This window comes from Bos javanicus, chromosome 2 (genome assembly GCF_032452875.1).
Source record: "Bos javanicus breed banteng chromosome 2, ARS-OSU_banteng_1.0, whole genome shotgun sequence".
Lineage (NCBI taxonomy): Eukaryota > Metazoa > Chordata > Mammalia > Artiodactyla > Bovidae > Bos > Bos javanicus.
The window spans coordinates 95,492,874-95,517,781 of record NC_083869.1 but is presented as its reverse complement, the minus strand read 5'-3'; the positions used below and the strand labels follow the sequence as shown (position 1 = coordinate 95,517,781).

The 24,908-nt window shown below is 40.4% G+C and overlaps 1 protein-coding gene across 3 annotated transcripts in view; it reads left to right on the top strand.

The window, feature by feature from the left end:
* Positions 1-24,908, top strand: part of KLF7 (KLF transcription factor 7) — a 105,361-nt gene that overhangs the window by 32,854 nt on the left and 47,599 nt on the right. For 2 of the 3 annotated variants that reach the window (XM_061382704.1, XM_061382695.1), the window contains one exon: positions 8,646-9,276. In XM_061382704.1, coding sequence (XP_061238688.1) covers positions 8,646-9,276 — 631 coding nt within the window. Of the gene's footprint in view, positions 1-8,645; positions 9,280-24,908 lie in introns of all 3 variants that reach the window. The other variant, XM_061382685.1, reaches the window with a different exon arrangement.

The window sequence follows — 24,908 nt, the reverse complement described above, 5'->3', positions numbered from 1 at the left end:
CAGGCAAGAATACTGGAGTGGATTGCCATTTCCTTCTCCAATGCATCAAAGTGAAAAGTGAAAGCGAAGTCGCTCAGTCGTATCTGACTCTTAGCGACCCCATGGACTGCAGCCTACCAGGCTCCTCCATCCATGGGATTTTCCAGGCACGAGTACTGGAGTGGGGTGCCATTGCCTTCTCCCTAGTGGACACTTAATTTTAAGGATTACAGACACTGAAGGAAGAAAGTGCTATTCTAAGTTGTTGGAGGTGTGGGGAGCCTTCCTTCAAGGAGCATAAGACCTGGATCCCAACTCTGCCTAGGTTATGTGACTTTAAAACTCGCCTTAACAATTAATTTGGATTTATGTTGAGGTGTTTTTTTTTTTTTTTTTAATGTACCACAACTAAGACATCCTTGGGAGATGAAACGAGTATTTGAGGCTGTTTATTTCAAAGACATCACCCTCTCCCCAAGCCTTTAATCTGGTCTCCTTTCTCCCCAGACTCCCCATTGAAAAACATACAATAAATACTTTTTTTGTATGTTGAAAATAGTTTGGGGAGGAGAAACACTGAAGAGGTTTTGGTAGAAATTTCCCAACTTTGATGTTTGTTTAGAATTCAATTAATTTTCATAGTACTGTCTCTCAGAGTGTACAAATTACTAGAGGGAAATATTTAATTTGGTTTCAGCTCCAGCAACCAGTTGATGTGAGAAACAGTGGAAAGGAACGCGATGTTACAGTGATTTTAGTACTGTGGTTATTTTGTGGAGTTCAGCAGTTCTGGTCGTGATGTGTAATTCTGTTGTACCTCTGGGGTGTGCTATTGATGTGGGTTCTTTTTTTTTTTTTAACCTAATAACTGAAAAATGCAGTAAGAGATTTTCACTTAAACCATATACTTGCTTACCCATAATATCTAGATAGAATTTTTTCTCCCCTAACCTTCCACTCTAATGTTTTCCCCCAGTGGAAGTCAAGAAAAAGTGGATGTTGGTTTAAAATCATCAGACATCACTTTCTAGATCTTACAAGGTTAATTCTTGTCACTGGTTCATGCATCCTGCCTGCCATCAGTTAGGTTCAGTGTTACCTTCTTCTCCTCAAACATGGTTTGAAATGTTGAAACCCAGGAAGATGGGCAAAGAGTTGAGGTGCTTGTTTTGTAAGGTTCTCCTATATGCTTACTGAGCTTATCAATCATGGTGCTTCCTTTCCCCTTTCTAGTTCCTGAGAAAAATGGTACCAGAACTCTCTGGCCATGCTTTCCACTTCCTTTTCTAAACTCTGACCTAATTTTAAAAGACTACAAATATGACAGAACCATTACATCATATCATCCTTTGAAGGGAAAAAAGAAATCACAAAGTTCCCATAAATATCAACTTTGCAATCCTATAAAGTTTTCAAGTTGGCTGTAGGAGTTAGAAGAATAAAGATTTTGCTAAAAAGTGTAAAGTGTGAGCATAGCTAATAATATGTTAGAAAGAATGAGTATTTTAAGAGATTGCTTTATAGAAGAAGGCCAGATTACCCTACTACAAGTCGCTTGTTTTGTGGCACTTTGAATTTCCATTCTGGGATGTGTGTGACGATTTCAAATCACAGAAAAGTAATTAAGCTTTGGGATACTCCCAGGAGAAAGGTAAGAGGTTCTTCTCCCTGTTTCTACACTTCAGATTCTTTGGGGACTGTGGCACCACGGTTAATAGCATGTGACAAAGCCACACATAACAAATGTCACAGGGAGGGACTCGCACGGGCAGCCAAGTACAGTTCACTTGTGTGTGCAGTTACCTGGGTGAGCATTCTTTCTGGGAACCAGAGTTTACCCCTTTCTTCCTAGAAGCATCGTCATCATCATAACCATCAACATCAGCAGGTCAAGGTCTGATCTCAGAAGAAGCATGACTTTGCAAGTTTCCGCAAAGGAGAATGCTGTGTCTCCCCATATTTTTGCATCTATATTCTTTCCCCAGATTGTTTTATCTGTTTGTATTTTAGATGAATGAAGTAAGTGGGATTCTTGGAATGAAGGGCAGATGGTTAACAGGAACACAAATGACTGATGATTGATTATAAACATAGGTAGTAGTAGGTAGCATTTTATTTTGATGACTGTATGTTTCCAGAAAGAAATCATTAGCAAAATGCAATTTCTTTTATTTCTTTTTTACTCACTAACTCAAGTATGTGTGGATACTTGAGTAAAAGTACGAAGACTACAAATAAATATTCCTAATGACACAGCTATTGAGCGGTGCCAAGAATATTGGACCACTGACTTTGTCTTATGTTCTAATTAAAAGACACAGAAATATTTACAGTGGTGGTGATGGATGGGGGCTGTGAGGTCAGCTTAATTTTTAGAAAGTTCTTAACAACTCTACACCACTTCAGATACTTAGATATATCTCCCATCTGAGATAACAAAGGTAGTTTTTAGCTCTAAAAGATTATTTATATTGTTTGAGGCTTAAGTGATTTAAACAATATGATTATTGCTTTTAAGGAGATCATAAATCTTAATAAACCAGACATGTCACCAATTTGTGGCCCCTTTGATTCATTTTGGAGATACTATTTAATTGTCCAGGATTGAAGAGGAATGTTTTTAAGCACTTTACAGCCAGCATATTTTCTTAACATTTCCTAGACCAGGCTCCTTAAAGAGATAGACTTTATGTTGAACTTTGAATGAAAGGATAATTAGTTGGGGAGAAAATGAAAGGTTGTGTCAAGTATATGGGCATGAGGGAAAGTTAATGAGAGGAAAAATAGGTGAGGTTTTAAAACCCTTTAGGAGAGATGGCAGAAGTGCCTGGAGATGTTTGTAGTCTTCCCTGGCAAGTTTCGTGTAAATTATGGTGAGATAAGGACTGGTTGAAAAAGAGCTGTTTGGTAACCTTGGCATCATCTTGCCTGCATATGACAAGTTTCTTGCATACTTCTTGATCCTATGAAAGTAACTACCGCAGGGAGATTTTGGTGAACTGAATTTGTGCTGCAAGACTTGGATTATCTTGTTTTCTATTAACTTATGCCTTTGGATCCTATCATAGAAGTTGCAGATATGGCAGTAATAGATTTGCATTTTTTTTCTTTTTTAGAGACTAGGTCTTGGATTGGGGCTTCTTTGGTGGCTCAGATGGTAAAGAATCCACTTGCAAGGCGGGTGACCCAGGTTCAATCCAGTATTCTTGCCTAGAGAATTCCATGGACAGAGGAGGCTGGCCAGCTACAGTCTTTGGGGCCACAAAGAGTCAGACACGACTGAGCGAATAGCACTAATAACAATGGGTCTTGGATGATGGTTTTTAATAAGCATGTTTCAACAAGAGGGCTATGAAGAGAATGGAGAGAGCATATTAAAATATTTCAGAGTGATCAGTTCAAAGCCAAATTCAGGTGATATTTGTTAGAAAACTCAAAGAAGCCATACATTTTGAAATCAAGATATTAGTGACTCATTTGTGACTCATAAATAATAAGAAAGTCGCTTTGCACTTGGGCACCTTTCCTTCTCACTGCTGACGACGGTAGTAGATTTTTGAGATGGTGGAGGCTGATACAGTGTCTCAAGTCTTTAGCTGTACTGTAAGCTCAGGCTGAGCAAAGCCTCATTTCTCCAAGGTGAGGTACCAGACAGCCATGATTTATGTCGTTAAATTGACATCTGCTGACTCCAGTTTGGAGTTTGCTGGCTAGAGTGTCTTTGGGACAGAGTAAATCTCTGTGTCTGGTAGAAAAACAAGTATTCACATTATATCAAAATTGACAATCTGGAGATGTTCCTAGTTTGCTGATGGGTATTTCTTTTTTTCTTTCTTTCTCATTTGAAATAATTTAGACTTAACAGAAGTTGAAAAAATTGTACATAGAATTCCTATATACATATTCCCAATTTACTTTGATATTACATAACTGTAGTACAAGTCCTCTGGAGGAGGGCATGGCATCCCCACTCCAGTATTCTTGCCTGGAGAGTCCCATGGACAGAGGACCCTGATGGACTATGGTCCACAGGGTTTCAAAGAGTTGAACGCTGCTGAAGCGACAGCATGCACACATGCATGCATGCAAATCTCTGGTTCTGATAGAAAAACAGACATTCAAACTCTGTATCAAAATTTGCAATCTGGAGACACTCCTGGTTTGCCAGTCGGTATTTCCTTTTTCTCTCTCATTTGAAATTATTTACATTTACAGAAGTTGCAAAAATTGTACATAGAGTTGCTGTATACATATTCCTAGCTTACCTTAATATTACATAACCATAGTACAGATATCAGAATAAGAAATTGACACTGATAAAATACCATGAACTAAATCTATACGCTTTCTTTGAATTACATTGTTTTCCCACCCCTGTTCTTTTTCTCATCCAGGATCCAGACAGGGACCTATTGCATTTGGTTGTCTGATCGTCTTAGTTTCCTCCAGTATGTGACAGCTTCTCAATCTTTGCTCCTCATGACCTTGGTACTTTTAAAGAATACTGGCCAGGTATTCTGTAGAATGGCCCTCAGTTTGTATTGGTCTGATGTTTTCTCATGATAAGATTGAGGTTATTGAACTGTTGGCAAGAGTGACATAGAGTAATGTTGTGCCCTTTTCAGCCTATCATACCAGTGGAATATGATATCAATATGCTGCTAAATTTCATCATATGGTTAAGATGGTGCATGCCAGGTTTCTCTGCTATAAAATTATTATGTTTTGTCCTTATAATTAATAAATGTCTTATTGGGAGGGGATACTTTGAGACTAGACAAATATCTTGTTTCTCATTATACCTTCATCTATTAATTTTAACATCCTTTGGTGATTCTTGCTGAAAGTCATTGTTTCTTTGTTATTTGACTAGTAGTGATCTTCTATTTCCATCAATACTTATGTTTATTAATTGTCATTTTACTATAAGGAGGAGCTGATCTGTCTCCTCCATTTTTTTATTCAACCATTTTTTTATGTCACTGAATTTCTTGAATATTAGTTTTATTCCATGGGTTAGAATCTGTTATTATCATTATTCATTTTTATTGCTCAAATTCCCTAGATTTGGGCTTTGAGAACTCCTTCAAGTTGGCTCATGTGTCTTTTTGACATACACTCATCACTTTATGCGCACTTTTTTACCTTATGGTACAACAAGATATTCCAAACTCATCTTTATTTTCTTTGCCTCAGGCCTTTCAATCAACTTTTCCCTCCCAGGTTCTCTTTATTGGATAATGATATTTAGAAACCAAGATCTTGATGCCAAGTGTGCTAACTACTATTGGGGTGTCTTTGCTTGTGGATTCTTCTGATTGACAGAGCCAGGAAGTACATACATGTATACACATACATGCAAACACACCTTTGTTACTATAAAAATCTCTGTGTGTATATGTGTTGAAATCTCTAAATAAATACTGAAACCACAAATTCCAATTAAACATCATAGGTGTTTCTTATGGGACTTCTTGTAATTATTTTTTTTAAATATGGGAGATAAACTATCTCTTTTGCTTGGAAATAATCTAACAATGAAATAAATACTCCTCATCCTTAACATTTTATTCTCCAGAACTCCTGATGAGTTTCTGGTTGACAAAATCTTCTTTTCTATCTAAGCTTCATTACCAGCAGATATTACAAGAAGTAGATTTCTCAAGACAACAATATTCCATAATGATTTCAGAGGGCTATCCAGCATATTTTGACGGGTTCTCATGGTTTATAGCTCTCAGATGGAATAGAATGCCTTGTATTAGGATTGCAAGAGATAGCCTCTCTTAGTGATCCAGATTTCCCCGTATTTAAGTGATGAGAAGTATCTCCATCCTTAGATGATTAGTATGATCCATGTGTTCTGGCATTCAAACTAGGGCATACTGGGTAGGTTAGTTTGTATCCTCCCTGAAGAGTGTGTAAATGCATTTAGAATGTCTCAGTTCCTCAGAACTTTGAATATGAAGAGATCTAAGCCTCCTGTTAGTAACAATCACAATTTCTTAGTGACTTTTGAACCTTTGAGCTAAAAACTACATAAGAGGATATGACATCCAAAAGCCCTATCGATAGACACTGGTGACTGTGAAATAGTTCCTGTGTGTGAGGACCTGTCTCGAGGACCTGTCTCAATGACCTCTTCTAACCCATGATTCAGCTGACTTCCCCCTGGAACATATTTGTGTCTCAAAGGTCTGGTTCTACTCTTTGAACAAAGCTAAAGGAGCGTTATGTTCTAGAAGACATGTATTAGTGGTCATATCTAGCTTCATCGTATTCCAGATTAAGGTCAGCAGGTAGCTTTTGTACAGTGGAGTGGAATAGAATGATTAAAAATAATAGTATATAGTTGGTTTATCTTTGGTTGGTAGACATTATGTACCTGATAGGTACCAGACACTGTTCTTGATAGGTGATGGTTTAAAAAGAGAAGGGAAGATTAAAGGGAGGTTTTTTGGGGGTAATATAATTCAGAAGTGAATTGACTGGGGCTGAGACTGCGGGTTTTAATACTGGAAAGAAATAAATGATAATTTTTAGCAATGAGATGGAAAAAGGAAAGAAAAAAAACTTTGAAACATAGAATTCAGAAAAGGGACAAATAAGGATAAGAGAAATTTCTAGACCTGAGAAGGTGGCAGTATTGGTTTTAGATATAAAGTGGTGGAAAGCTACTCAGCAAGAGCTATTATTTAATCAATAAGCAAAATAGAATCAAGCTTAGTTTTCCACTAAGCTTTCCTTGATTAACACCTCCATAACATAAGAGTACAGAATTCATTGTCCACTCATCCTTTAAGAACTTGTCAACATACTTTATTGTTATATTATTTGGTATCACTTTGCTTGTAAATTCATGTAAATTTTAGCTTGCAGTTGTTTATTCTGTATGTACGTCACATGGATCTGTTACTGTGTCATCCTCTAACACAGAAAGCCTTGCACCTTGCTGTGAACACAGTAGTTGAATGAACACTTGTGACATGAGTATTGAATGAAGATTGGAACCATTCATTAGTTTATACTATTAAAAATCAGCAGTGAGACCCAAAGGTGATTCATTGTTAAAAATCTGCTTTTCTTATTCAGTAATGCAGTTTTACCAGAAGGCTGATTAAAAACCAATCTTTTGAAATGTCACCAAAATAAAATTGTTGACAGATACAACACAACCAGGTATATCATGAAAATATATTCTTAACAGAATAACAGCCTAGAATCAGAACACCGGTTGAAAACATAGAAGTGCTAGAGAGCCAGAGAATTAGGAGCTAGTCAGATTTTAAATTTGCCAGCAGTGTTTCTTTGTTGAAGCCCCAGAAGTTACAACAAGTTGAACTGATGGCATAAATTAGGACTGGGCTTCCCAGGTTGCACTAGTGGTAAAGAACCTGCCAGCCAGTGCAGGAGACATAAGAGACACGAGTTCAATCCCTGGGTCAGGAAGATACCCTAGAGGAGGGCATGACCCCCCACTCCAGTATTCTGGCCTGGAGAATCCCATAGACAGAGGAGCCTGGCAGGCTACTGTCCATAGGGTCACAAAGTGTCAGACACAACTGAAGTAACTTAGCACACATAAGTTGCTGCTAAGTCGTTTTAGTCGTGGCCGACTCTGTGCGACCCCATAGACAGCAGCCCACCAGGCTCCTCCGTCCCTGGGATTCTCCAGGCAAGAATATTGGAGTGGGTTGCCATTTCCTTCTCCAATGCATGAAAGTGAAAAGGGAAAGTGAAGTTGCTCAGTCGTGTCCGACTCTTAGCGACCCCATGGACTGCAGCCCACCAGGCTCCTCTGTCCATGTTCCAGGCAAGAGTACTGGAGTGGGATGCCATTGCCTTCTCCAAAACACATAAGTTAGGACTATGGTTTTCTACCAGATTCTGAAAGAGCAGGATTAAGTGAGGAGAGCTTTCAGGTTATAAACTTAAATATCCATTTTTGCCATAAAAACACTTCTACCATCTTACAAAGACTTACGAGCACCGTGGATGAAGATTTGTTGAAACTCTGAACTTTTCTGATTATATTTTTCTTGCCTCACTTCTTTACCAGGTGAAAACTTTATATTGAAATAGATTAGTGTCTTTTTCTTTAACAATTCAAATAGCTGTGTTTGAACTTATTTTTATCACGTAGACAGATGTCAAACTATTGTAATGGGACTCATGCTTCTTGCCTCGCAATACGTAATGATTGTGCTTAGTGATTTGCCAAAGTCTGTTTGAAAAATGAAGTTGGACTGTGGGGAGTCTTACTTGCTATGAAAACCTCATCTGATTTTGTTTGCTTCCTGCTTGCATACAGGCTCCTAGGGAGGCTAAGAGCATCTCACCTACCGAATTGGATTGTAGGATGTGAGATCATTTTAACATTGAATGTTCTCAGGGAACTTGATGGTATGAGATAGCCCTTCTGGGTTTCTAGTTCCCCATTAACTGTAGTAGTTGAGCTCATATGATGTGACCCTTGTGAACCCTTCAGAAGTGTCCAGAGAGAAAAATAACAAGGTCAGACCTTTCACCAGGAAGATTTCAGATATGAGCCAGGAAACATCCTCTGTTCCTTCCTGTAGATTGCGCCTCAGCCTGTCAACATGTGGTCCCCTGGTGTTCTTTGCTTCTGATGGCTGTTTCTCTCCCTCCATCCTTGCCCTCTGCAGACATGCCTTGAATTGGAACGCTACCTGCAGACGGAGCCCAGGAGGATCTCGGAGACCTTCGGTGAGGACTTGGACTGTTTCCTCCGTGCTTCTCCTCCCCCGTGCATCGAGGAAAGCTTCCGGCGCTTAGACCCCCTGCTGCTCCCCGTGGAAGCGACCATCTGCGAGAAGAGCTCGGCCGTGGACATTCTGCTCTCTCGGGACAAGTTGCTATCTGAGACCTGCCTCAGCCTCCAGCCAACCAGCTCTTCTCTAGACAGCTACACAGCCGTCAACCAGGCCCAGCTCAACGCAGTGACCTCATTAACGCCCCCATCGTCCCCTGAGCTCAGCCGCCATCTGGTGAAAACCTCACAGACTCTCTCAGCCGTGGACGGCACAGTGACGTTGAAACTGGTGGCCAAGAAGGCTGCGCTCGGCTCAGTCAAGGTGGGAGGGGTGGCAACAGCAGCGGCAGCCGTGGCGGCAGCTGGGACAGTTAAGAGTGGACACAGCGACAGTGAGCAAGGAGGGGTAGGGGCTGAGGCGTGCCCCGAAAACAAGAAGAGGGTTCATCGCTGTCAGTTTAACGGGTGCCGGAAAGTTTATACAAAAAGCTCCCACTTAAAGGCCCACCAGAGGACTCACACAGGTAGTGGTACAAGTTGGCCGCACGTGGTTTCTTCTTTTTCGTCCTTTAGCCTCGTGGGGGGAAGGGCTTCTCTCTGTTCCGAAAAGTGGCATCCATGCCAACGAGGAGGTATAGAGAGGCAGGCAGGCCTGGGAGGGAAGCCGAGTGACTCACCCATTAACCTTAGGATCTCCAGGTGTCCTGGGCACCAGACATGGGTTTGTCACTCACTGGCTTGGAGATTCTTTCAGAGGGCAGTGCCAGCCTTGGTGTAGTATCAGACACTGCTGAGGATGCCTGAACAGGGGTTCTGGTGGTGTGACTCACAGCCGTACGTGATGTATGCACCTGTCACTTCCCTGACACTTTTCGTTGTTTTATCGGTGTGATTCGGTGGTTTTGATCAACACTGGAATCTGAGACGTTACCTTGGAGAGAATTGCAATTGAACAAGGTAGCCAGGGTGTCCCTATTTACTCTTTTTCCAGCATCCCTGATTTTTCATCAAAGTCACCAACAGCAGGAGGGTTTCAGAGTTCATTAGATGTGATCATTCTGTAATTAATTGGCATCTCCTCTTTTGCATTGTTCTCTGGCGCGTGCTTTATAGAGAGATGGCAGAATTGCTTTTTAATGAGCTTGTTACTGCGAAGTTGCTAAAGTGATTACATTGCTATGTGTGTGGTAAGGGCGGTGGGGACCGGCAGGGACTGTATAGTTTACTCAGGACTTCTGTGGTGACTCCCAGGACTCATACTGATCTTGGGAGTGATGGGATAATTTAGAAGAGTGGGGTTTGTGAAGAAAAGAATGAGATTAGCATTTTCCTTGAATCTGGTCTTTGTCCTCTGCTTTGAGGCAGAAACTTAGGGCTGGTGTCTCTTCTTGGGGTTAGCATTGTAGGAGCAATTACTGTCATTAGTGGTTTTTAAATGAGTCCCTGAAAGTATATTGCCGGTATGGTTTTTTCAATCTGCGTGCACAATACCAACTGAACTGGGAAGAGCTCCGAAAGTGTAAGTAGCAGAATCAGAGTGTTGCTGGGAAAAAATGGGTGATTAGATCTAGGCTGGGAGATATGTCTGGAGAGAGTTCTTCTTCTTGGGCTTGCTGCTTGCCTTCCGGGTGCTCTGTGGTGACTTGAGGACTATGTCACCAGAGAAGTGTGCAGTGCAAGGATCATTGGTTGGAAAATGGGGAAACCTAGGTTCTAGTTCTAGTGCTGTCCCTAACTAGCTTTGTCACCCTGAGCACATCCCTGTACCTCACTAGTAGCCTCATTTTCTACATCTACCAAACAATTTGGCTTTTGAGGCCCCTCTCAGCTCTAATGTTCTTGGGGGAGGCGGTTTTGGGAAATGTCTTTGTGTAGAACAGAGGAGCTTCCCTGAGATAGGAGTGTATAATGTGTGTGTAGAAACCATCACCACCTTGAATTTCAAAGTTATTCCCATGGGAGGATGATAGCAGACAGTGTTTCCTCACAGCATAAGACTTAGGCATGTTCTCCTCTCATTTCAAACTGACTTTTGCTTGTGGTCCTTGCTTGCTTCATGGAAAGTTATCCTAAGGTTACTTTTGAACCCGTGGCTCAGGTTCAAGTCCCACTCATGGTTCCTTTTGGAGTTTGAGTTCGAGTCCTCTAGTCCACATACTTCAAGGCAAAAGCTTCTTGCTACTGTCAGCTTTTCCTTTTTTTCACCTGTCTGGTATTGTTCTGGAGGTTAGTTTTATTTATTTGTCTTTCTCAAGTCGGTGAATAAAGTAACTAGAAGACATTGCAGTGCTCCCAGGCTTCGGCCGTGACTCATCTCCTCTTCCCCCCCAGGAAACCAGAGAAGGCAGGATGAGGCGAGAAGGTTGAGCTTTGTTTAGGGTATGGAATTCATGATTATGAGCACATTTTTTAAATTATTGACACGAAGACAGGCTATGTCCTGCCTAGTTTGGAGGCTGGGCATCTCTGGGAAAGCAGAGATTCTTTTTTGGGGGGTGAGTCCAGAGCATTTGCTTCCTTTTCCTGTCCCCTCTTTCTAATGGATGTGTTAGGAGGATAACTCTGAGAAGTGATGCATCTTCTGTGGTTTGTTTTTTTTGGGCATTGTCTACTCAGAGTGATTATCAAGGTGGAGCTCATTATGTTTCCCAGCACCTGCAACCACTTGCTCTATAGTGGATTAAAGTGGAAAGAATCCTCCCTGTGGGGAATTTATCCAAGAAGGCACCTTGCATTATTGGAAAGGCAGTACTGCAGAGCAGTTAAGAGCAGGGCTTTGCAGTCAGGGAGACTCAGGTTTGAATTCTGGCTCTACAACTTCCTAGATTTATGACCTGGATACCTGATGCATCTTCCCTGAGTCTCAGTTTCCTCATCTGTAAAACAGGGATAATTTACCTCCTAGATTGTTTTGAAAATTAAATGAGTAAATATATGTAAAGTGAAAGTTAGTCGCCCAGTTGTGCCCAGCTCTTTGGGATCCCATGGACTGTCGCCTGCTAGGCTCCCCTGTCCATGGAATTCTCTAGGCAGGAGTACTGGAATGGGTTGCCATTTCTTCCTCCAGGGGATCTTCCCAACCCAGGGATTGAAACCAGGTCTTCTGCATTGCAGGCAGATTCTTTACCTTGAGCCACCAGGGAAGCCCAAATATATGTAAATTACTTGGCAGATGGTAAGAGCTCATTAAAGAGAGTAATAGGGTTGGTTGTAGTCCTGACTATTGCTGATGATATTGATTAAAGATGATTTTGTGGAAAAAAAAGAAAAACAGCTTTATATAAACTAGAAATAAATCACTTAAAGTTAAATCCCACTAAAAAGCAAGAAGCTTTTCTTTCCTCACTTCCGTAATTTCAGTGTCGGGGTGGTGATGCACAGCCACTCGTCATAGAGGATGAAGTTGGACATGCAGGCATTGACCCACTGAAGTTGGCAGTAAGGTAGAGCACAGCTTTCCTAAAACAACACAGGAAGCAATGACCTTGCACCCTCCAGAAGCATTTTGCCAGTAAAACCTTCTGCAGAGACAAACATGGAGGGAAAAGTAGGCGCTATAAGAAAGAGAAACAGACAGGAGGGGAGGCAGAGGTGGAGATGGGCAATGAGGAAAGGGAATCTGAATTAATTTGGATTAAATAGATGAGAATCAGAAGTATTTATTTGGAATTGGTGTGAAGGGGGCACAGGGGAACTGAAAACAAAAGTGATAATTTATGTGGTGTGGATGAACTAAGAATAATGAAAAAAGCATGAAGGATGGAATCAAATTAAGTGCAAACATATCAAGGAAGTGGACTAGCAAAAGCTTGGGGGCAAAGGTATATGGTGATGAGAATTCAGGTTGGAGATGAGGCCATTGATAGAAAGAAATGAATAAGGGAGGGCTGCTGACCAAGTGTTGAAATGAAGCTCTGGTTGGATTCAGGCAAGCTATTTTAACACAGGGCTCACTTTAATTCAATGAAAATATTTTCTTATCTTTCAGCTGGGGAAGTGTTTTGGGACGTAAAAAGAGAGAGAGAGGGAAAAAAAAAATCCAAGAGAAAGAGAGGAAATACTGGCATTTTGTTCTCTGGAGTTATGTATATGCTCTATCTCTTCTATATGGTAATATGTTGAAAAAGAGACACACTTGCAAAAATGAAATAAACTGTGTGGGTCTCAGTCTATGCATAAAGAAAGACAATACGTTGTTGGTAACATGGATTTCCTTGCAGTGAATAATTTTTAAAAGTGTTATTCATTTCATCTTTATATAGATAGAATTTACTGAGCTGGAAAAGATATGCTGCTGCTGCTGCTTTTTTTGTCCTTCTGTGGCTGTTTTTTTGAGGATGCTGAATCCTTCAAACTTTTTGCCCTGGAGGATGTTAGGCAATGAGGTGATTTTTCTTTTTTTCAGGTAGCAGATGTTCAAATTGGTAGCTAGGGCACAAATACTGGTTGCCCAAGGAGCTGAAGTGAGGGATGGGGGAGCAGGCTGGGGGTGGCTGAAGATGAGGCAGGGGCTGGGACAAAGGGAATATTGTGAAGTAGCAGAATCTAAGTGAAAGGAAGCATATAAAAATGGACATATGGTTTATTCATTGGGAAGAGCACTTAGTGCTGGCATGAGGGTAGAAATGTCCTTCAGCAGCCAAGCCATTACAGACCTTTCTCTTCCACTGTTTTCTGGTCTTTGTATAATATATTTTTCTTTCTCAATAAGTCAACCATTATGTTCACAGTTTTATTTGTCCTCTTGAAGACAGCTAAATAATCCTAAATTTTGTTGCAGGGAAATCCCTCACTTTCAGGTTTTAAAATACTACTTTATTATGTTTATTTTCAGCAAAAATCAATTTGTTAAAATGTTGGTAGTTTCTATTCAAAAAAACAAAAAATAATTTTCCACATTTCTTCTTGATCATTTCTGAGAAGGAAAAAAAGCCTGTGATTGAAATGGATCTTTATGTTAAGTGAGCAGACTTCTCTAATATGAATATTCATATAAAATCATGTTCACATTTACACGATTAAGATGAGTCATGTTGGTAAAGTCAGGACAAAGGCCAGCAGTGAAATCTTTGACTGTTGGTCATAGAGGAAGGAGCAGAGGCCATGTCCTGTCTTCTGCTACTTGGACAAGGGCTCTCCATAGACTGGAGTTGCTTTTGCCTAATCCATGGGTGGTGATAGAACATTCTAGGTTTTGCACTGAAAGATGTAAAGATATGCTTTTTAGGTGAAAAGATAAAATGACCATGCAATTTTCTTAGTATGTGATACCTGCTTTGAGGCAGGTCATAATGAATCATAATGTGGCACAATCTCTAAGTTTAATTAGGATTTAGGGAAATAGTTTATTTTTAAATGGAAAGGTGGCTAAAAACATTATGAACAAAAAGATGGGTATCAGTTCAGTTCAGTTGCTCAGTTGTGTCTAGTTCTTTGCGACCCCATGGACTGCAGCACACCAGGCCTCCCTGTCCATCACCAACTCCTAGAGTTTACTCAAACTCATGTCCGTTGACTCCATGATTCCTTCCAACCATCTCATTGTCTGTCATCCCCTTCTCCTCCCACCTTCAATCTTTCCCAGCATCAGGGTCTTTTCAAATGAGTCAGTTGTTCGCATTAGGTAGCCAAAGTATTGGAGTTTCACCTTTAGCATCATTCCTTCCAATGAATGTTCAGGACTGATTACCTTTAGGATGGACTGGTTGGATCTCCTTGCTGTCCAAGGAACTCTCAAGAGTCTTCTCCAACACCACAGTTCAAAAGCATCAATTCTTTGGTGCTCAGCTTTCTTTATAGTCCAACTCTCACATCCATACATGACTACTGGAAAAACCATAGCTTTGACTAGACGGACCTTTGTTGGCAAAGTAACATCTCTGCTTTTTAATATGCTGTCTAGGTTGGTCATAACTTTTCTTCCAAGGAGGAAGCATCTTTTAATTTCATGGCTGCAGTCACCATCTGCAGTGATTTTGGACCCCCCAAAATAAAGTCTCTCACCGTTTCCATTGTTTCCCCATCTATTTGCCATGAAGTGATAGGACCAGATGCCATGATCTTAGTTTTCTGAATGTTGAGTTTTAAGCCAGCTTTTTCACTCTCCTCTTTCACTTTCATCAAGAGGCTCTTTAGTTCTTCACTTTCTGCCTTAAGGGTGGTGTCATCTGCATATCTGAGATTATTGATATTTCTCCCGGCAGTATTGATTCCAGTTTGTGCTTCATCCAGTCCAGCATTTCTCATGATGTACTCTGCATATAAGTTAAATAGGCAGGGTGACAATATACAGCCTTGACATACTCCTTTTCCTACTTGGAACCAATCTGTTGTTGTTCCATGTCCAGTTCTAACTGTTGCTTCCTGACCTGCATACAGATTTCTCAGGAGGCAGGTCAGGTGGTCTGGTATTCCCATCTCTTTCAGAATTTTCCACAGTTTGTTGTGGTCCACACAGTCAAAGGCTTTGGCCTAGTCAATAAAGCAGAAGTAGATGTTTTTCTGGAACTCTCTTGCTTTTGCGATGCTCCAGTGGATATTGGCAATTTTATCTCTGGTTCCTCTGCCTTTTCTAAATCCAACTTGAATATCTGAAAGTTTACGGTTCACGTACTGTTGAAGCTTGCCTTGGAGAATTTTGAGCATTACTTTTCTAGCATGTGAGATGAGTGCAATTATGTGGTAGTTTGAGCATTCTTTGGGATTGGAATGAAAACTGACCTTTTCCAGTCCTGTGGCCACTGATGAGTTTCCCAAACTTACTGGCATATTGAGTGCAGCACTTTAACAGCATCATTTTTAGGATTTGAAATAGCTCAACTGGAATTCCAATACTGCCACTAGCTTTGTTCATGGTGATGCTTCCTAAGGCCCACTTGACTTCGCATTCCAGGATATCTGGCTCTAGGTGAGTGAGCACACCATCATGATTATCTGGGTCATGAAGATCTAGTTTGTACAGTTCTTCTGTGTATTCTTGCCACCTCTTCTTAATATCTTCTACTTCTGTTAGGTCCATACCATTTGTGTCCTTTATTGAGCCCATCTTTGCATGAAATGTTCCCTTGGTATCTCTAATTATCTTGACGAGATCTCTAGTCTTTCTTATTCTATTGTTTTCCTCTATTTCTTTGCACTGATCACTGAGGAAGGGTTTCTTCTCTCCTTGCTATTCTTTGGAACTCTGCATTCAAATGGGTGTATTTTTCCTTTTCTTCTTTGCCTTTTGCTTCTCTTCTTTTCTCAGCTATTTGTAAGGCCTCCTCAGACAACCATTTTGCCTTTTTGCACTTCTTTTTCTTGGGGATGGTCTTGATCCCTGCCTCCTGTAGTGTCAGGATGGGTATAGTGTTTAAGAGATAAACAAAAGTGCTTTAATGAAAGCTTGAAATATAATTTATTTATTCAACAAACACTTATAAAAACTTGTTATATGTCAGATAATGTTCAGAGTATTAAGAAACAAAATTCAACTGAGTAAATTTTAAAGATCTCACTGGCTTTATTCAGTGATTCATGAATTGGGCAGCATCTCATCTAGCATTTATAGGAAGGAGCTCTGAAATGCTATAAGGGACTTCCCTGGTGGCTCAGACGGTAAAAGCATCTGCCTACAATGCAGGAGACCCGTATTCGATTCCTGGTTTGGGAATATCCCTTGGAGAAAGAAATGGCAACCCACTCCAGTACTCTTGCCTGAAAAATCCCATGGACGGAGGAGCCTGATAGGCTACAGTCCATGGGGTCGCAAAGAGTCAGACACGACTGAATGACTTCATTTTCTTTCTGATATGCTATGCAAAGTGAAAGACTTTTATAGGCGGAAACCTGGACAAGGAAGTTATACCAGGAAAGAGCTGATGGTTTGTGGCAGGGTCACCTTCCTTTAGGGAATGGTAGGGGTCTGTGAGGCAGATAACCTCACTAGTTCTGACCTGGCCATTTCAGATTGCCTGGTTTAATATTCTATTCCTGGGAGAGGCTGAATCTATATTAAATTTATAAGTTTCAGCTTGTTGAAGTAGGGCTTAGCACAGTTCAGTTCAGTCACTCAGTCATGTCCGACTCTTTGCGACCCCATGAATTGCAGCACGCCAGGCCTCCCTGTCCATCACCAACTCCCGGAGTTCACTCAAACTCACGTCCATCGAGTCGGTGATGTCATCCAGCCATCTCATCCTCTGTCATCCCCTTCTCCTCCTGCCCCCAATCCCTCCCAGCATCAGAGTCTTTTCCAATGAGTCAACTCTTCGCATGAGGTAGCCAAAGTACTGGAGTTTCAGCTTTAGCATCATTCCTTCCAAAGAAATCCCAGGGCTGATCTCCTTCAGAATGGACTGGTTGGATCTCCTTGCAGTCCAAGGGACTCTCAAGAGTCTTCTTCAACACCACAGTTCAAAAGCATCAATTCTTTGGCACTCAGCTTTCTTCACAGTCCAACTCTCACATCCGTACATGACTACTGGAAAAACCATAGCCTTGACTAGACAGACCTTTGTTGGCAAAGTAATGTCTCTGCTTTTGAATATGCTATCTAGGTTGGTCATAACTTTCCTTCCAATTTCATGGGCTTAGCCCAAGTGACTCCATTTTGGGCCAGTTGTGTCTTTTTTAACAATTCTCCTAGTTTGATCAGACTTAGCCTGAGAGATATGATAAAAATTTAAGGCATCAAATGCCACTCCCAGCTACTGCTCTGAAGATCTCCCAGTTTTTGCTGATTCTCTGTGTGCTATTCACAGATCATGACTTAAGGTTCACATGTTTTAAGTTGGTCATTCTCTTCATCTGTTTTCTGACATTTCAGTCTTAGAGTATTGGTTGGTGGTTAGTGGCTACAGACATGCACTTAAACATGCATTTAAAGTGCACCAGGAAGACTATTATTATTATAAGCAAGACAATTCCCAGTGTCTGGAGTGCACTTCAGAGCCACGGTCCCCAAGACCCAAGCCAATCAAAACTAAATATGTCAAAGAAAGATCTTGTTAAAGCAATCACTTTTTAAAGCCAAGTGATTTTTCAGCCAAGTTCAGTGATTTTATGAAGCTGAGTTTCAGCTTCCCCAGAAAGGTTAATGCAGGTGCAGCAAGTGGTGTTGGATGCAGCACAGACCCCTTCTGGTGAAGCTATAAGATAATCAACGGCTATCCCATCATTAAGAGCAACATTGGTCAGAAAGTCTAAGGATTTTTCTTGGGCAGCTTTAGCAGTGGATTCTGAGTTAATGATGGTTTCTGATCATTTGTACTCACTCCTAACCAGGGAAGTAGGGTTCAGTCTGTGAGTTGGTAAGATCCCCTGGAGGAGGGCATGGCAACTGACTCCAGCATTCTTGCCTAGAAAATTCCATGAACCTGGCAGGCTATAGTCCATAGGGCTGCAAAGAGTCAGACATGACTGAAGCAACTGAGCATACACACACACGGGCATAGAGAGACAACCTAAGAGGCATTGCCTGGTTACACACCAGCCATCAAGGCATGTATAAGCCCAAGGAGAATGATAATCAACACAGACAAAGATTAATCATGTTAGGGCACAAACCATTCCTACTGATGGATTCATTTGCAGGAATTTGTTACATTTGCCCATTCAAACCAGGGGTCAGTTAGGTTTTCAGTGCATTTGGAAAGTATATCTAGCTCAAAATAAAATGTTGTTCTAAATTTCTGGCAAAGATGGGTGCTGCTGGTGAGATCTTTTCATGACTGGGGAAGAATCATAGTTAGATAATCATAAGAACATGGGAGTGCAGATATACTGGGATTTCTCTAGGCATTGTGTCTCGTTGTGTCTAGGGCACCTATAATAGAAAAGTGAAAACGAGGCACTGGTTGTTCTGGCCATTAAAATCAGACCCTCTAAATGATTTCTAAGGGAGGTTCAATTGTAGTTTACAGGACATTCGGAATAGATGAAAAAGTGGTCATAGGGAAGACCAATGGTTCTTTAGTATTACTGATAGATTGGTATTTTTACTGGCAGATCCAGTAGTCTAAAAGGTTATCCTCCTTAGTAATGGCCTGGGAGATATGGATGATAGTGTTATCTTTTTAGGACCATGCCAAAGTAAAAGAAAGAAAAGAAGAAAAGGTTTTTGTTGTTAAAGTATGAAGTCTTGATCCAGCATCTTGGGTGGAGGCAGTCTACACTGATTTCAGCTACTTCTCTTCCTAGTCAGTTTTATTTGCGTGTCTCCAGAGTTTGCCCAATTCTAAATGTCATGTGGAGCCTTCTTCAGCTGTAAGATATGTACTCAAGGTTTATTACTTTCTAATTTTGTAGCAGTGTCAGTGGTCAGGAGCACCTGGTAAAGTCCTTTCCATGAGTCTCATTTTTACAAGAATATTGGAGTAAAACAGTAGCTGTCTGTAAATTACAAAAGACTTTAAAATGCCCATTGTTGAAGATCTGATGCCAACTCATTTGCTAAAGAAGTATATTTATTTCTCTGATATATAGCATTTTAAGATAGTAACTAAAATTGTGACTGATAATATTTTACCAGAACATATGAGAGTTCCAGGAATGTTAAACAGTTTCTGGAACACTTGTAACATATACCTATACAAGTACAAAATAAAGAAGACTTAATATTACCTATTTGACAGTGCTTCTTGGTTAATTTAACACAGTAAATAAGCCTATTTGGTTTAACATCTCTTTTTTTATAAAGAGAGAGAACAAATCTCCTGAGATGTTCCAGGAGCCCTCTAGAAAATTCCAAAAAAGTTTGAAGTCAAAAAACTTCATTTAGAACTTGGTTTGGGGGAAGTTTGTAAAAAATATCCATTTAATAAAATGACAGTAGATATTGTTAAAGGCAAAACAGAAAGTTACATAATTGTGAGCAAATCTTAGCTCTTTAATTTTGAGAAGATTGGGTTTTCTTAAGTAAAAGACCTGATAAAGACAGTGTGAAGCACAGTAAGTTATTTTGGTATGACATAAAATCTTCACTGTTCAGGCAGATTACTTAAAAAATAAAGAAAATTTCACAGTCTGTTATCAAAAGTAGACCAAAAGTCCAACAACACCTTAGTAATGTTAACAGAGAGAATAAAATTCTAATTTTGCACCAGTGTACTTTTGATAGTAAAACTCATTTTTTAAACAATTAAATAAATTTATTTTAATCCTAGCTATCCTGACTCCACATAAAACCAAGGTTCCTCTTACACAAACTGTCTACAATTTTGTTCCATTTTTTCCCTCTTTCTTATTCTAAAACAATGAGTCATTTTACTTTCCTTACCTACTTTTCATACACAGTTACTTTCCTTCACCTTTATTTTTCTAAGTAGTTCTAACTACATACATGATTAGAATGACTCTTAGAATGGTTAATTCATAGTGAAAACTGAGATGTAGGAAGTTGTGGACTATCTCTTACATGGGCATTCTGTGGATTGGCAAATTTAGAAATACACGTCATAATTTCTAGAAATACATGTCATAATGTCTAGAAATACATTCTTCCTCATAATAAATTTTCCAATGTGGCAAACAAAAAAAATGTTTACTAATAAACCCAAATATCTTAAGTTTCTCAGTAATAGGAAGCCAAAAGTAGACAAACCTACATTCAGGACTAATGTTCCAATATTTATTCGGAAACAATCTAGGTATTCAATTAAATATTCATCATTTAAATTAACATAGAAAAACTCTAAGGTTTCAAGTTACCGAAAAAATTTGGGGAATATATTTAAATAAACATACCAAACTATAGTTATTACTGGAAAGTGGAAATAGTTAACACACTTATATCTATTCAAATCACTTGTTCTTAATAGTTATGTTTAGATTACTCATGAAAATTTTAGTATACCAAATTATTTTTCTTGGTGAAAAATTCTGTAATAGAGATAACCCAAGTAGAATAAAAATGGTATGCCTGCATTATTTTCAGTGTTGATAACTTTATAGACATGTCTATTTTAATTAAACCAACAAACTTAAACTACCCTTTATTTAGTGGAGATAATACTAGGTTGTGAACTTGAAACATTTGGGATAGTTTTTTTATTTCTGAGATTATACTTAATTTATGTAGCATTTGTTTGTTTTAAAAGCAATTGAATAAAGCCCTTTACAAATTAATTTTAGCCTTACTATCCAAAGGTAGATAATACCACACATCTGTAACACATATACAATTGACCTTTGAACAATGTGGGGTTAAAGAGAGCTGACTCTCTGCATAGTCTAAAATCTGTGTATAACTTATAGTCTGCCCTCTCTACATGGTTCCAGTACATCTGCAGATTCAACTAAGTGCAGATCATGTAGTACTGTAATACCAACTATTGGAAAAAATCTATACATAAGTGGATCCACACAGTTCAAATCTGTGTTGTTCGAGTGTCAACTGTGTGTGTAGATACACATAAAGACAGATCAGTTCAGTTCAGTCGCTCAGTTGTGTCCGACTCTTTGCAACCCCATGGACTGCAGCACACCAGGCCTCACTGTCCATCGCCAACTCCTGGAGTTTACTCAAACTCATGTCCATTGAGTCAGTGATGCCATCTAGCCATCTCATCCTCTGTCATCCCCTTCTCTTCCTGTCTTCAGTCTTTCCCATCATCAGGGTCTAGCTTCCATTCTCAAATTTTAGCCACGAATCAAGTACAATAATATAAAACTCACTAGTTATATAAAATAAGTTGGATCCAAATTGTGTATTTGCCAGGTAAAATAAATTAACGGCTCAAGTGGCTAAAGCTTTTTACTAATATTGGTGGAGAAGACAATTAAGGTTTTTCATTTGTCTAAGTTCCAAATAACTACATACCCCTCCCCATTTTTTTTCCTTTAATAGGAATTACCTCCCTGGAGTTTTCATTTAAAAGAGATGGCCTAGATAAGATTTCCTAGAGATGACCAGGTAGAACATTTACGTCTCAAAGCCCAGGGAAAGAATGCAAGTTCCTCCAAGAAGGACTCTTGTTTCCGAAGGCCAGGACTGGGGAACCTGCAAGTCTTTTGAGATGAATAAGAGAGGTTTGGGGATTGGACTTCATATTGTTTCTAGAGCTGCATTTCTGGTTTTGCAAAAATTTGTAAGATGTAGACAGTTGCTTTTAATTTCTATTTCTCTAAAGAAGTTATAGCCTAAATGATTTTATTAAAGGGTTGATTTGCTTATCCAACCACATTATCTTCAATTTACTTTTTTTATACTGGGGAGAAGATTTCCAACTAAGATGGAAATGAAAATCTTTGGAACATTTTAGTAAATCCTTCCATAAAACCATCAGAATTTTGTTTTTTTAATTTTTTTCCTCCTTCTGGGTACATGGTTTCATTTTATCTTAGGAGAGAAGGTTTAAAAATTTTTTTCCATCAAGCTCTGAATATCAGCTTCTAGTTTGGCCAACCTCTGATCACAGAGCTACTCAAAAAATGCTTTCAAATATCTTGTCAATTTTCAGCTGAAACAAACAATAAATATAAATAAATAAATACTGGCAGTATTGAATATTCCTATGGACTCAAGAGGTGTCCCCAAAGAGAGGGCAAAAGATATACCTCCCAAGATCCAGAGCCAAAGATAGCCAAAGGAAAAAAAGGAAGAAATAAAAAATACAATTCCCCTGAGGACTGGCCATATCCTGGAGCTGCAAATGAAATTCAACCATATTTCTGTCCAACCATATCTAACTGCAAATGGGGATATAACCTACATTTTCTGCCCAGTCATATTTTGGGGCACCCAAATTCCGTGGTAGCTCAGTTGGTAAAAATCTGCTTGCAGTGCAGGAGATCCCTCTTCCATCTCTGAGTCAGGAAGATCCCCTGGAAAAGGAAATGGTAACCCACTCCAGTATTCTTGCATAGAAAATCCTATGCACAGAGGAGCCTGTCAGGCTACAGTCTGTGGGGCCGCAAGAGTCGGATACAACCTAGTAACTAAAGTGAAAATTGTTCAGTCGTGTCCAACTCTTTGTGACTCCATGAACTGTACAGTCCATGGAATTCTCCAGGCCAGAATACTGGAGTGGATAGCCTTTCCGTTCTCCAGGGGATCTTCTGGAGTGAGTAGCCTATCCCTTCTCCAGCAGATCTTGCGGACCCAGGAATCAAACTGGGGTCTCCTGCATTGCAGGTGGATTCTTTACCAACTGAGCTATCTGGGAAGCCTAAACCACCACCAAATTGACAAACCAAGCTCTCAGGACGTAAAACAAGACAAACAAGAAGGTAACAGCTGTCCTTGGGGGAGAAAGAATCAATAACCAATGTATCTGGATTTAGAAAGGAAAGGACCATGTGAAATTTTAGTTTCCTTTTTCCTCTGGGCATAACAGGCATTCAGGAGAGCTGATTCTGTTAAGAATTCTCACCCTTTGCTGGTCTCCCAGTTTTCCCATAAACCCATTTGCAGGCTTTGCTGGTGGCTCAGACAGTAAAGAATCTGTCTGCAATGCATAAAATGCTGGTTCTATCCCTGGGTTGGGAAGATTCCTTGGAGAAGAGAATGGCTACCCACTACAGTATTCTTGCCTGGAGAATTCCATGGATAGAGGAGCCTGGCAGCCATTGTTGTAAGATATTCATAGCTTCTGGGACCACAGTTCTTAGACATAAAATAAGCAGATGTGCCAGAATGTAGTGTACTCAATTCTTTGAAACTTAAGGATCTCAGTTTTTTTAGCTAAGCTTGGGTCTCTTGGAGCCAGAATTAATACCTAAGAGGAATGTGGCTCTGGACTGGGGATTGTGTGGTATTTTACAGCCTACCTTGTTATGTGGAAATTTCCCCGGGATTGGCAGGTGACCTGGTATCAGCCTAACCCGTTTTGTGACGAGTTTGTCCTAACACAGGAGTCTTTTGAGGTAGGTGACAAGTGCTCTAACAGCTTTTAAGTGCTCAACCATACCCATACACAAAGTCAGTTTTGTGACTTTGGTCTTCTGAGATTCCCATTAGCAATAGTCTTTCAGTTCAGTTCAGTCGCTCAGTCGTGTCCAACTCTTTGCGACCCCATGAACTGCAGCACGCCATGCCTTCCTGTCCATCACCAACTCCCGGAGTTCACCCAAATTCATGTCCGTTGAGTCAGTGATGCCATCCAACCATCTCATCCTCTTTCGTCCCCTTCTCCTCCTGCCCTAAATCTTTCCCAGCATCAGGGTCTTTTCAAATGAGTCAGCTCTTCACATTAGGTGGCCAAAATATTGGAGTTTCAGCTTCAACATCAGTCCTTCCAATGAACACCCAGGGCTGATCTCCTTTAGGATGGACTGGTTGGATCTCCTTGCAGTCCAAGGGACTCTCAAGAGTCTTCTCCAACACCACAGTTCAAAAGCATCAATTCTTTGGTGCTCAGCTTTCTTTGTAGTCCAACTCTCACATCCATACATGACTACTGGAAAAACCATAGCCTTGACTAAACGGACCTTTGTTGACCAAGTAATGTCTCTGGTTTTTAATATGATGTCTAGATTGGTCATAATTTTCGTTCCGAGGAGTAAGGCTGACTTCATTTTTTGGGGCTCCAAAATCACTGCAGATGGTGATTGCAGCCATGAAATTAAAAGATGCTTACTCCTTGGAAGGAAAGTTATGACCAACCTAGACAGCAATAGTCTTTACATGCACATTAACATACCAGCAGTAACCAAACTGATGGTACAGTAAGCTGGCCAAGAGAAAGCTTTAGGTGCACACCTCCAGCTGTTCTCAATGAAGAACTACAGGCTAAACTAAAAGACCCTAACAAATGGGGACTGGACTAGCCAAGGGCTAGGGACTTCAGTGACCCACTGAGGCCTGGCCTGGGACCGTGAACTAACCAAGGGCTGGGGACTGACACCCTGTTAGAGCCTCCTGTCAGTCTCCAGGGGATCTTCCCCACCCAGGGATGGAACCCAGGCTTCCCACATTGCAGGCAGATTCTTTACCAGCTGGCTTCCCTGTTGGCTCAGCTGGTAAAGAATCCGCCACATTATGGGACCCCTGGGTTCAACCCCTGGGTTGGGAAGATCCCCTGGAGAAGGGAATGGCTACACACTCCAGAATTCTGGCCTGGAGAATTCCATGGACTGTATAGTCCCTGGGGTTGCAAAGAGTTGGACATGACTGAGCAACTTTCACTTCAGTTCTTTACCAGCTGAACCACCAGGGAAGCCCCCTGTCAGTCTAGAC